Raw genomic sequence first — 13,104 nt, 5'->3', positions numbered from 1 at the left:
AGGCTTGTGGGGTGCTCCCGGTCAGCAGTGGTGAGTACCTACCGACAGTGGTCCGAGGAGGGACAAACCACAAACCGGCGACAGGCAGGGTGTTGGGCGCCCAAGGCTCATCGATGCGCGAGGGCAACGAAGGCTATCCCGTCTGGTCCGAACCGACAGAAGGTCGACGGTGGCACAACTCACAGAAAATGTTAATGCTCACGGGAGGAATGTGTCACAATCCCTAGTCAAACCGCATGTCAAAAACCTTGGCGTGATATTTGACTCCACTTTTAAGTTTGACAAGCAAGTCAACGCTGTGGTAAAAACCAATTTCTTCCAGCTTCGTACCATAGCTAAAATCAAACCATTCCTCCAATTTGATGACCTAGAAAAAACCATCCACGCATTCATTTCCTCCCGCCTAGACTACTGCAACTCCCTATAAACTGGGATTAGCCAATCATCCCTGTCCCGCCTGCAATTGGTCCAAAACGCTGCAGTGAGACTCCTGACGGGTACCCGTAAAAGGGACCACATCACCCCAATTCTGGCCTCTCTCTACTGGCTCCCAGTACTACTCCTATTCACATACAAAGCCCTAAACAGGCTCCCCCCCCCCCCCCATATAAAAAATCTTTTAACTCACCACTCAATCTCCAGGTCCCTCAGGTCGGCCGACTTGGGGCTACTCACTATCCCGCGGTCTAGGCTTAAGCTCAGGGGTGACCGCACTTTTGCGGTTGCAGCTCCTAGACTGTGGAACAGCATCCGTCTCCCCATCAGAACTGCCCCTTCCATCGACTCCGTTAAGTCCAGGCTCAAAACCTATTTCTATTCCCTAGTATTTGAGGCCCTCTGAGGGGGCGCTGTGAACTGTAAACTGTTTATGTATGTGTGGTTAGGCTTGTGTGCTATTGCATGTTCTTTTTTAGTGCCTGCACTGATGTACAGCACTTTGGTCAATAGACAATTGGTGCAGGAGGAGGCCATTCGGCCCTTCGAGCCAGCACCACCATTCAATGTGATCATGGCTGATCATTCTCAATCAGTACCCCGTTCCTGCCTTCTCCCCATACCCCCTGACTCCGCTATCCTTAAGAGCTCTATCTAGCTCTCTCTTGAATGCATTTGGAGAATTGGCCTCCACTGCCTTCTGAGGCAGAGAATTCCACAGATTCACAACTCTCTGACTGAAAAGATTTTTCCTCATCTCTGTTCTAAATGGCCTACTCCTTATTCTTAAACTGTGGCCCCTGGTTCTGGACTCCCCCAACATTGGGAACATGTTTCCTGCCTCTAACGTGTCCAACCCCTTAATAATCTTATACGTTTCGATAAGATCCCCTCTCATCCGTCTAAATTCCAGTGTATACAAGCCTAGTCGCTCCAGTCTTTCAACATATGACAGTCCCACCATTCCGGAAAATTAACCTAGTAAACCTACGCTGCACGCCCTCAATAGCAAGAATATCCTTCCTCAAATTTGGAGACCAAAACTGCACACAGTACTCCAGGTGCGGTCTCACTAGGGCCCTGTACAACTGCAGAAGGACCTCCTATACTCAACTCCTCTTGTTATGAAGGCCAACATTGCATTGGCTTTCTTCACTGCCTGCTGTACCTGCCTGCTTCCTTTCAGTGACTGATGCACTAGAACACCCAGATCTCGTTGTACGTCCCCTTTTTCCTATCAACGTGGGTTGTGTTAAATCTGCTATACAAATAAAATTGACTTGACTTGACAATACACAGTGCATCGCACCCTGCTGCGTATGGGGCTGCACACGGAGGACCAACAGCAGATTAGGCAGGTGGTCATAATATTTTGGCTCATCAGGTCATAATGTTTTGGCTCATCAGTGTATATATAAACATAGAAAACAGGTGCAGAAGTAGGCCATTCGGCCCTTCGAGCCAGCACCGCCATTTAATATGATCATGGCTGATCACAATCAGTTCCTGCCTTCCCCCCATAATCCCTTGATTCCGTTAGCCCTCAGAGCTAAATCGATAGAAACATATATACACACACATATATAGACAATAATGGCGCAAAGCCAAAATCAATGTCCCAAGTCTATGTAGTTCAGAGCCTATTTGAAGGTTATAGTGTTTAATAGCCCAATGGTTGTAGGATAAACTTCAGACGCTGCAGAAAGGCAATGAATGAGGAACTATGAAAATTAAAATCAGTAAAAAGTTTAATTCAACCAATGCAAGCCATCACCCTTTGACACACACACATTTTTTTGCGTACAGTAGGTAATCAATGTCACAGATAACGTACCACTCAAGCACAGGTGAGTAGTGATTGATACAAATTAATAAATTCCCACAGTGGTTATTAGCCTGAGTTATCCCTTCTCTATTTGATTCATTACTTTCACTACAGACCCACGAGGTCAGTTTTTACATCAACATTTAGTGGTGCAAACTCTACAAAAATCTAAAACTGCCGTCTCTTTATAGAACTCATTATTTACAAAAAACAGCAGATCCCGACTTCTCCCCTTAGTTCCGGGATTGTTTAGTCGGTAAAACCAAGAGTAAAATCCTAGTGTGTGGGAAGAAACGTCAGATGCTGGTTTACACACAAGATGCTGGAGTAGCTCAACGGGACAGGCAGCATCTCTGGAGAGGAGGAATGGGTGGCACTTGAGACTGAAGAAGGGTCCTGACCCGAAACGTCACCCATCCCTTCTCTCCAGAGATGCTGCCTGTCCTGCTGAGTTACTCCAGCATTTTGTGTCTATCTTTAGAGTAAAATCCTACTGGATCTTCACGGACTAACTACAAATGCTCCAGGGTAGAGCATTTAATCCACATCTCTGGTGCAGGAGGTGACCAGAAATACAATGAGCTGTCACTCAAAATATTAGACAAGAAATTATGCCCTTTCCTCAATTCAAATGTTTATATAAAAGGCCCAACTTTCACAAATCCCAAACGTTTGGTATCGGGCACAGTAGTAATGCTTAGTTTAGTTTAGAGATACATCGTGGAAACAGGCCCTTCGGCCCACCGAGTCCACACCGAGCAGCTATCCCCGCACATTAACACCATCCTACACCCACTAGGGACAATTTTTTCTTACATTTATATCAAAATGAAACCGGAGATATGGGTGAACCGAAGAACGCAGGTCATGGGGAGAACATGCAAACTCCATACAGACAGCACCCAGAGTCGGAATCGAACCCGGGTCTCTGAGAGCACTGTACGGCAAAAACAGGTACATGGATTGGACAGGTTTCGAGGGAAATGGGCCAAACGCAGGCAGGTGGGACTAGTGTAGATGGGCCATCTGAGTTTAGTTTCTTGAGTTTAGTTTATTGTCACCTGTACCGAGGTACAGTGAACAGCTTTTGTTGCGTGCTAACCAGTCTCGGTCGGCACAGACGAGTTGGGCCGAAGGGCCTGTTTCCACGCTGTATGACTCTGTGACTATTTTTGCACAAACCCACTTTCTCATCCACTCCGTACACACTGGGGACTATTTACAGAGGGCAGATTAACCTACAAACCTGTACGTCTTTGGAGTGTGGGAGGAAACCGGAGAAAACCCACGCAGGTCACAGGGAGAACGTGCAAACTCCGTACAGACAGCACCCGTAGTCAGGATCGAACCTGGGTCTCTGGCGCTGTGAGGCAGCAGCTCGACCCGCCACGCCAGTTTGTTGGTGGAGGGGGAGGGGTTGGTTCGGGAAGGGTGATGGTCAGGTTTGTCCGGGGTAGAGATGAGTTTCGTTAGTGTGGGTGTCACTGCCCTCCCCCACTGTGGGGAGCGGCCCTCACGGGCGGGCAAGACTGAGGAAGGGTTCTCACCCAAAACGTCACCCAGCCACTCCTCCACGGATACTGCCCGACCCACAGAGGCCCTCCAGCGCTGTGTGTGTGAGTGTGTTTCTGTGTGTGTGTGTGTGTGAATAAGTGTGTGTATGTGAAAGTGCCTGTGTGTGTGTGAAAGACGTGCGTGTCTGAGTGTGTGTGTGTTTCTGTGACTTCACGTGTATGTGCGCGTACATCAGTGTGCGTGTGTGCGCTTGCATGTGTCAGTGTGTGTGCGCTTGCCTGTGTCAGTGCGTGTGCGCTTGCCTGTGTCAGTGCGTGTGCGCTTGCCTGTGTCAGTGCGTGTGCGCATGCGTCTGCATTTGTAAGTGTGTGTGTGCGCGTGTATGTGTACGTGTGTTCATGTGAGCGCGCATGTACATGTGTTCATGTATGTGTGTGTGCATGTTCATGTGTGTGGTGCTCCATGATCTAGTGTGTGTATGTCTGGTGTCTGGGCTCGGTGTGGTGGGCGTTGAGTCGGTGGGGTTACAGTGGGGTTCCGTTCTGTCCCCTCACCCCCCGCCCAACATGGGGGTGGCCCCTGGGTAGAGCCCCCCTGGTCAGGGGGTCTGTGGCACAGAGTCCTGCTGTGAGTGGAGGGGGGGGGGAGGGGCAGCAGTGCCAGGACGTTTCAGCCCCTCCCTGCTCACCCCCCCCCCCCTGACACGGACCCCAGAGGGGAAGGGGGCGGGGGGAGGGGTCAGGGGGAGCGTGACCTGAGGGGCAGGAATTGCGAGTCAGTCGTGCTGTCGGGGGTTGCGGTGGGGGGGGGCTGGAGGTCGGGGGGCAGGGGAGGTGCGCCGGGGTCACCCGGTCTAGGCAGCGACATGGCAGTGGGCAGAGTGGCCACAGAGTGCTTGACCAGCGAGAGGGCGGAGGGGAGGAGGCAGAGGCTGGGGGAGAGGGCGGAGGGGAGGGGGCAGAGGCTGGGGGAGAGGGTGGAGGGGAGGGGGCAGAGGCTGGGGGAGAGGGTGGAGGGGAGGGGGCAGAGGCTGGGGGAGAGGGTGGAGGGGAGGGGGCAGTGGCTGGGGGAGGGGGCTGAGGGGAGGGGGCAGAGGCTGGGGGAGGGGGCTGAGGGGAGGGGGCAGTAGGTGAGCGAGGCAGAGGAGAGGGGGCCATAGCTGGGAGAGGAAGAGGGCAGGGGGCTAAACTCGCCCTCTGGATGGAAGAGGATGTTGGCCTCCTTGCCCCTGGAGGCGTTGGTCTCTGACGAGGAGACTCGCGACAGGTTGTTGGTTTTGGAGGCGTCATCCGAGAAATCCCCGCTGTCCGAAAACACGCCTGCACAGGGGAGAGAGACACACCGTCATACAACATGGCATGCGGTCATACAACATGGCACACGGTCATACAACACAGCACACGGTCATACAACATGGCATGTGATCATACAACACGGCACACGGTCATACAACATGGTACGCAATCATACAACACAGCATATGGTCCTACATAGAAAGATAGGAAAACAGGTGCAGGAGGAGGCCATTCAGCCCTTCGAGCCAGCACCGCCATTCAATATGATCATGGCTGATCATCCACAATCAGTACCCCGTTCCTGCTTTCTCCCCGTATCCCTTGATTCCTTTAGCCCTAAGAGCTAAATCTAACTCTCTCTTGAAAACATCCAGTGAATTGGCCTCCACTGCCTTCTGAGGCAGAGAATTCCACAGATTCACGACTCTGAGTGAAAAATGTTTTTCCGTATCTCAGTTCTAAATGGCCTCCCCCTTATTCTTAAACTGTGGCCCCTGGTTCTGGACTCCCCCCAACATCGGGAATAAATTTCCTGCATCTCGCCTGTCCAATCCTTTAAGAATGTTATATGTTTCTATAAGATCCCTGCTCATCCTTCTAAATTCCAGTGAATACAAGCCCAGTCGACCCAGTCTTTCTTCATATGTCAGTCCTGCCATCCCGGGAATTAACCTGGTGAACCTACGCTGCACTCCCTCAATAGCAATAATGCCCTTCCTCAAATTAGGAGACCAAAATTGCACACAATACTCCAGGTGTGGTCTCACCAGGGGCTCTGTACAACTGCAGTAGGACCTCCTTGCTCCTAAACTCAAATCCTCTCGCAATGAAGGCCAATATGCCATTAGGTTTCTTCACTGCCTGTTGTACCTGAATGCTTACTATCAGTGACTGATGTACAAGCACACCCAAGTCTCGTTGCACCTCCCCTTTTCCTAATCTGACACCATTTGATGGTTTTGATGGCCTTCCTGTTCTTGCCATCAAAGTAGATAACCTCACATTTATCCACATTATACTGCATCTGCCATGCATCCGCCCACTCACCCAACCTGTCCAAGTCACCCTGCAACCTCATAGCAATCCTCCTCACAGCTCACATTGCCACCCAGCATTGTGTCATCCGCAAACTTGGAGATGTCACATTTAATTCTCTCGTCTAAATCGTTAATATATATTGTAAATAACTGTGGTCCCAGCACCGAGCCTTGCGGCACCCCACTAGTCACTGCCTGCCATTCTGAAAAGGACCTGTTAATTCCTACTCTTTGCTTCCTGTCTGCCAACCAGTTCTCTATCCATGTCAATACCCTACCCCCAATACCATGTGCTCTAATTTTGCCCACTAATCTCTTGTGTGGGACCTTGTCAAAGGCTTTTTGAAAGTCCAGATACATCACATCTACTGGCTCTCCCTTATCCATTCCACTTGTTACATCCTCAAAAAATCCCAGCAGATTAGTCAATGATTTCCCCTTTATATATCCACGCTGACTTTGACCGCTCCTGTCACTGATTTCCAAATGCGCTGCGGTAACATTGTTAATAATCAACTCCAGCATCTTCCCCACCACCGATGTCAGGCTAACTGGTCTATAATTCCCAGTTTTCTCTCTCCCTCCTTTCTTAAAAAGTGGGGTTACATTGGCTACCCTCCAGTCCACAGGAACTGATCCAGAGTGGAGAGAACATTGGAAAATGATCACCAATGCATTCATGATTTCTAGGGCCACCTCCTTGAGTACTCTGGGATGCAGACCATCAGGCCCTGGGGATTTATCTGCCTTCAGTCCCAACAGTTTACCTAACACCATTTCCTGACTAATGTGGATTCCCTTCAGTTCCTCCCTCCCACTAAATCCTCGGTCCCGTAGTATTTCCGGGAGATTGTTTGTGTCTTCCTTAGTGAAGACAGAACCAAAGTACTCGTTTAACTGTTCTGCCATTTCCTTGTTTCCCATTATAAATTCACCTGTCTCTGACTGTAAGGGACCTATATTTGTCTTCACTAATCTTTTCCTTTTTACATATCTCAAGAAACTTTTACAGTCATTTCTTATATTCCCTGCAAGCTTTCTTTCATGCTCTTTTTCCCCACTCTTAATTAACCCCTTTGTCCTCCTCTGTGAGGTCTACATTTCTCCCAGTCCTCCAGTTTGCATACAACACGCACACGGTTACACAACACTCGGTCATACAACACAACACTCGGTCATACAACAATCGGTCAGACAACACGGCAGGCAGACATACAACATGTGGTCAGACTACACGGATCGTGGCAGGTCACACCAGGGATCTAGACTAGTTTCTCGGATCCACGTGGAAACAGGCCCTTCAGCCTAGCGTGTCCTCACCGACCAGCGATCACACGTACACGCTAGTTCTATGTTATCCAACTTTCCCACCAAGCCAATCTTGTATCCTTTTCTGTCTTAGTTCTTGTGGACAAGTCTACCATAAAGGACTTAATTGAAACACACTAAATAGTGAGCGGCCTGGATAGAGTTGATGTGGAAAGGATGTTTCCACTAGTGGGAGAGTCTAGGACCAGAGGGCACGGCCTCAGAATTAAAGGACGTTCCTTTAGGAAGGAGATGAGGAGGAATTTCTTTAGTGGTGAATCTGTGGAATTCATTGCCACAGAAGGCTGTGGAGGCCAAGTCAATGGAAATTTCTAAGGCAGAGATAGATAGATTGTTGATTAGTGCGGGTGTCAGGGGTTATGGGGAGAAGGCAGGAGAATGGGGTTAGGAGGGATAGATAGATCAGCCGTGATTGAATGGCAGAGTAGACTTGATGGGCCGAATGGCCTAATTCTGCCCCTTTCACTAATGACCTTATCAAATGCTTTATTGGACGGTACATGGACAATCTTCATAGCCTCGTTATATCATCTTCATCACTTCCCAAACTAAACTGAGGAGGCCCTTCGGCCCATCACACGCACATCTCCTAGTGGGCAGCTGCTGCTTCACAGCACCAGAGACCCGGGTTCGATCCTGACTACGGGTACTGTCTGCAGTCTTTGTACGTTCTCCCCGTGACCATGTGGGTTTTCTCCGGGATTTCCAGTTTCCTCCCACACTCCAAAGACGTGCAGGTTTGTAGGTTAACTGGCTTGGCAAGAATGTAAATTGTCCCTAGTGTGTGTCGGATAATGTTAGTGTGTGGGATCGCGTGTTTCCACGTTGTATCTCTAAACTAAAACTAATAAATTAGTTTTGTGGATTGTGGATTAGGCTTGTATTCACTGGTGTTTAGAAGGATGAGATGGGATCTTATAGAGACGTAAAAATTATAAAAGGTCTGGACAAGCTAGATGCAGGAAAAATGTTCCCAATGTTGGGGGAGTCCAGAACCAGGGGCCACAAAGTCTAAGAATAAAGGGGAGGCCATTTAAAACTGAGGTGAGAAGAAACCTTTTCACCCAGAAAGTTATGAATTTGTGGAATTCTCTGCCACAGAGGGCAGTGGAGGCCAATTCACTGGATGAATTTAAAAGAGAGTTAGATAGAGCTTAGAGGCTAGTGGAATCAAGGGATATGGGGAGAAGGCAGGCACGGGTTACTGATTGTAGATGATCAGCCATGATCACAATGAATAGCGGTGCTGGCTCGAAGGGCCAAATGGCCTCCTCCTGCACCTATTTTCTATGTTTCTGTGTAACTCAGCGGGTCAGGCAGCGTCTGTGGAGAACATGGATAGGTGACGTTTCACAGAGTGCTGGAGTAACTCAGCGGGTCAGGCAGCGTCTGTGGAGAACATGGATAGGTGACGTTTCACAGAGTGCTGGAGTAACTCAGTGGGTCAGGCAGCATCTGTGGAGAACATGGATAGGTGACGTTTCACTAAAACTAATACTATCCCCAGCCCAGTAGAGAGACGTTCACCTTTCTGGAAGAGCTTGTCGTTTTTAATTCTCTGCACCTCGTCGGTGATCTTCTGCACCAGGAAGTTCTGGGTGCCCTCGCGACGGATGGAGCAGACCAGAGTGTCCAGCCCCTTGGGGTTCTCCATCAGGTGGTCCAGGAGCTTGCCCGCCTTGCGTCTGCTCGCCACCACGTGAGAGATCTCCTCCGTGTCCTCCTTGGACAGGATCTTCTTCGCCCGCAGGTAGTCAAAGTGCCGCTCGGCGATCACCTTGTCACAGAGGTAGGGCCGTAGCTTCTCCAGCGCCTGAGGGCAGACACAACACACAATGAACAGAGAGATCGGGGGCTTGAGAGCGACGTGCAACTGGCACATAACAGGAGATGAGGCGTGTGTACGAAGGAACTGCAGACGCTGGCTTACACCGAAGATAGACACAAAATGCTGGAGTAACTCAGCGGGGCAGGCAGCATCTCTGGAGAGAAGGAATGGGTGACGTTTCGGGTTGAGACCCTTCTTCACTCCAGCTGCGGTGGGCCAAATGGCCTGTTCCACGCAGTCTCCAGAGCAAAATAATACTGGAACTTTCAATTCTAGGTGAATTGTACAAACTCTGTGTGGGATAGTGTTAGTGTGCGGGGATCACTGGTCGGCGCAGACTCGGTGGGCTGAAGGGCCTGTTTCCACGCTGTATCTTTAAATTAAAACTCATGTGATAGACCTCAAGATAAACGCGTGATCAGTCACACACGGGACTGAAGGTTTCCACACGTGGCGAGTAGAATCAGTGGGGAGAAGGCAGGAACGGGGTACTGATTGAGAATGATCAGCCATGATTATTAAGGGGTTGGACATGTTAGAGGCAGGAAACATGTTCCCAATGTTGGGGGAGTCCAGAACCAGGGGCCACAGTTTAAGAATAACGGGTAGGCCATTTAGAACAGAGATGAGGAAAAACTTTTTTAGTCAGAGAGTTGTGAACCTGTGGAATTCTCTGCCTCAGAGGGCAGTGGAGGCCAATTCTCTGAATACATTCAAGAGAGAGCTAGATAGAGCTCTTAAGGATAGCGGAGTCAGGGGGTATGGGGAGAAAGCAGGAACGGGGTACTGATTGAATGGCGGTGCTGGCTCGAAGGGCCGAATGGCCTACTCCTGCACCTATTGTCTATTGTCTATGATCACATTGAATGGCGGTGCTGGCTCGAAGGGCCAAATGGCTTCCTCCTGCACCTATTGTCTATTGTCTATAATCCCATCAAAGGCAGCATTATTAGTGTCAAGACCATCCTCATTTTACATTCCAGATCTCCCTCGTGGATTCTAAAATGAAAACACCACGTATCGATGTGTGTGAGAATGTTAAACCTGTTGCTTCCTCATTCTTACGCTGAAGCTCCTCAGGGTACAAGGCAGCGCGTCCCGTCCCCCCCACCGTCACTCACAGGCCCCACCAGCGACTAGAGAGGCGATTGCTGGACCCTCCAACCCCACCCCCCGCTGTCACCATCGGTGCAACCTTCCCTCCGCTCTGCAATATGGGGGTCGCCACATTCCCCACCCCCTCGCCCTGTCTTACCCGATCCTGCAACGATCTGCTCCTGAAGCAACAATCCGGGACTCCTGAATCAAGGACCAGAACAAGATCGCAGCAAACTACGGACGCAGCCCAGACCCTCCCACACACCAACCTCCCTCCCTCCCACCCACTCACTCCATCCACACCTCACGCTGCCTCGGCAAGGCCAGCAGCCCAGACCATCACACACACCAACCTCCCTCCCACCCTCCCACCCACTCCATCCACACCTCACGCTGCCTCGGCAAGGCCAGCAGCCCAGACCATCACACACACCAACCTCCCTCCCACCCTCCCACCCACTCCATCCACACCTCACGCTGCCTCGGCAAGTCCAGCAGCCCAGACCATCACACACACCAACCTCCCTCCCACCCACCCACCCACTCCATCTACACCTCACGCTGCCTCGGCAAGGCCAGCAGCATCATCAAGGACCAGTCTCACCCCGGTCACTCCCTCTTCTCCCCTCTCCCATCAGGCAAGAGGTACAGAAGTGTGGAAACACACACCTCCAGATTCAGGGACAGTTTCTTCCCGGCTGTTATCAGGCATTTAAATTTTCCACGTTTCCGTGGATTTCCGCGTTTTTAAAATCAATTTTCCGCGCTTTTTGCATGGTTTTCACGTTTTTCACTTTGCCAAATAAACGGAGAAATCAGATCGAAAAAAATAAAGAAAATAAACGATGTATAGACTTGTAATGAACACAAGGGTTCTGCCAGAGGTTACTAGGGATTCCGCGAGAAATCCCCCACGCCCTGGAAGTCTCCCCGAAAATGGGGCAAGGCAGCTAATCTTGATCTCATCGGGATTTCCATGGCTGATTGGTGGGTTGAATTTGCAACCTGCGGCCGGGGCTCTGGAACTCCAGCACAGCTGGAACCAGCAAATCGATCCCCATAGCCGACTTCCTTGGCCGGCTGGATAAACCAGCAAAACTCTGGAACCAAGAGTGCCAGAAAATCAGTCATGGAACTGTAATGAGTAAATATTAAATTTAAGTGCAAGATTATATAACTAACTTAATTAAGACGGGGTTAAAATATAAAACACAACAGAATAGCCAATCACCACCTTTTTGGGCTGATTGTAGTGTAAGAATAGTAGACGTGTTTATTTTATTGCCACGTGTACCGAGGAACAGTGAAAAGCTTCACCACGACAGTACTGAACCGCCATACTTCACCACGACAGTACTGAGCCACCATCACCACGACAGTACTGAACCGCCATCACCACAACAGTACTGAGCCGCCATACTTCACCACAACAGTACTGAGCCGCCATACTTCACCACAACAGTACTGAGCCGCCATACTTCACCACGACAGTACTGAGCCACCATCACCACGACAGTACTGAGCCGCCATACTTCACCACGACAGTACTGAGCCGCCATACCTCACCACAACAGTACTGAGCCGCCATACTTCACCACGACAGTACTGAGCCGCCATACTTCACCACGACAGTACTGAGCCACCATATTTCTGGCACCAACTCATCCGTGTCAAGTTTCAATGCTTCAGGACAGGAAAGCTTTGTCAGAATTGGGCTTCCTCTCTTTCCCACTTTGGACAAAGGGTCCTGGACAGGAAACATAGAAAATAGGTGCAGGAGTAGGCCATTCGGCCCTTTGAGCCTGCACCGCCATTCAATATGATCATGGCTGATCATCCAACTCAGTAACCTGTACCTGCCTTCTCTCCATACCCCCTGATCCCTTTAGCCACAAGGGCCACATCTAACTCCCTCTTAAATATAGCCAATGAACTGGCCTCAACTACCTTCTGTGGCAGAGAATTCCACAGATTCACCACTCTGTGTGAAAAAAAACGTTCTCATCTCGGTCCTAAAAGACTTCCCCCTTATCCTTCAAATGTGACCCCTTGTTCTGGACTTCCCCAACATCAGGAACAATCTTCCTGCATCTAGCCTGTCCAACCCCTTAAGAATTTTGTAAGTTTCTATAAGATCCCCCCTCAATCTTCTAAATTCCAGCGAGTACAAGCCGAGTCAATCCAGTCTTTCTTCATATGAAAGTCCTGCCATCCCAGGGATCAATCTGGTGAACCTTCTCTGTACTCCCTCTATGGCAAGAATGTCTTTCCTCAGATTAGGAGACCAAAACTGTACGCAATACTCCAGGTGTGGTCTCACCAATGCCCTGTACAACTGCAGCAGAACCTCCCTGTTCCTATACTCAAATCCCCTCGCTATGAATGCCAACATACCATTCGCTTTCTTCACTGCCTGCTGCACCTGCATGCCTACTTTCAATGACTGGTGCACCATGACACCCAGGTCTCATTGCAGCTCCCCTTCTCCTAATCGGTCACCATTCAGATAATAGTCTGCTTTCCTGTTCTTGCCACTAAAGTGGATAACCTCACATTTATCCACATTATACTGCATCTGCCATGCATTTGCCCACTCACCTAACCTATCCAAGTCACGTTGCAGCCTCCTAGTATCCTCCTCACAGCTAACACTGCCCCCCAGCTTCGTGTCATCCGCAAACTTGGAGATGTTGCATTCAATTCCCTCGTCCAAATCATTAATATATATTGTAAATAGGTGGG

General features: G+C 49.9%; 1 protein-coding gene across 1 annotated transcript; it reads right to left on the bottom strand.

The window, feature by feature from the left end:
• Positions 1–2,165: 2,165 nt before the first annotated feature.
• bcl10 (BCL10 immune signaling adaptor) lies at positions 2,166–9,528 on the bottom strand. Its single transcript, XM_078408108.1, has 2 exons — positions 8,964–9,528; positions 2,166–5,094 (listed from the first exon to the last, which is right to left on the bottom strand). Exons 1-2 carry the CDS (start codon positions 9,316–9,318, stop codon positions 4,514–4,516), a joined length of 936 nt encoding a protein of 311 aa, XP_078264234.1. The 5' UTR covers positions 9,319–9,528; the 3' UTR covers positions 2,166–4,513.
• Positions 9,529–13,104: the final 3,576 nt, after the last annotated feature.

The sequence above is a fragment of the Rhinoraja longicauda genome, chromosome 11 (assembly GCF_053455715.1).
Source record: "Rhinoraja longicauda isolate Sanriku21f chromosome 11, sRhiLon1.1, whole genome shotgun sequence".
NCBI classification, from domain to species: Eukaryota; Metazoa; Chordata; class Chondrichthyes; order Rajiformes; family Arhynchobatidae; genus Rhinoraja; species Rhinoraja longicauda.
This window is presented reverse-complemented; position numbering and strand designations above follow the sequence as displayed.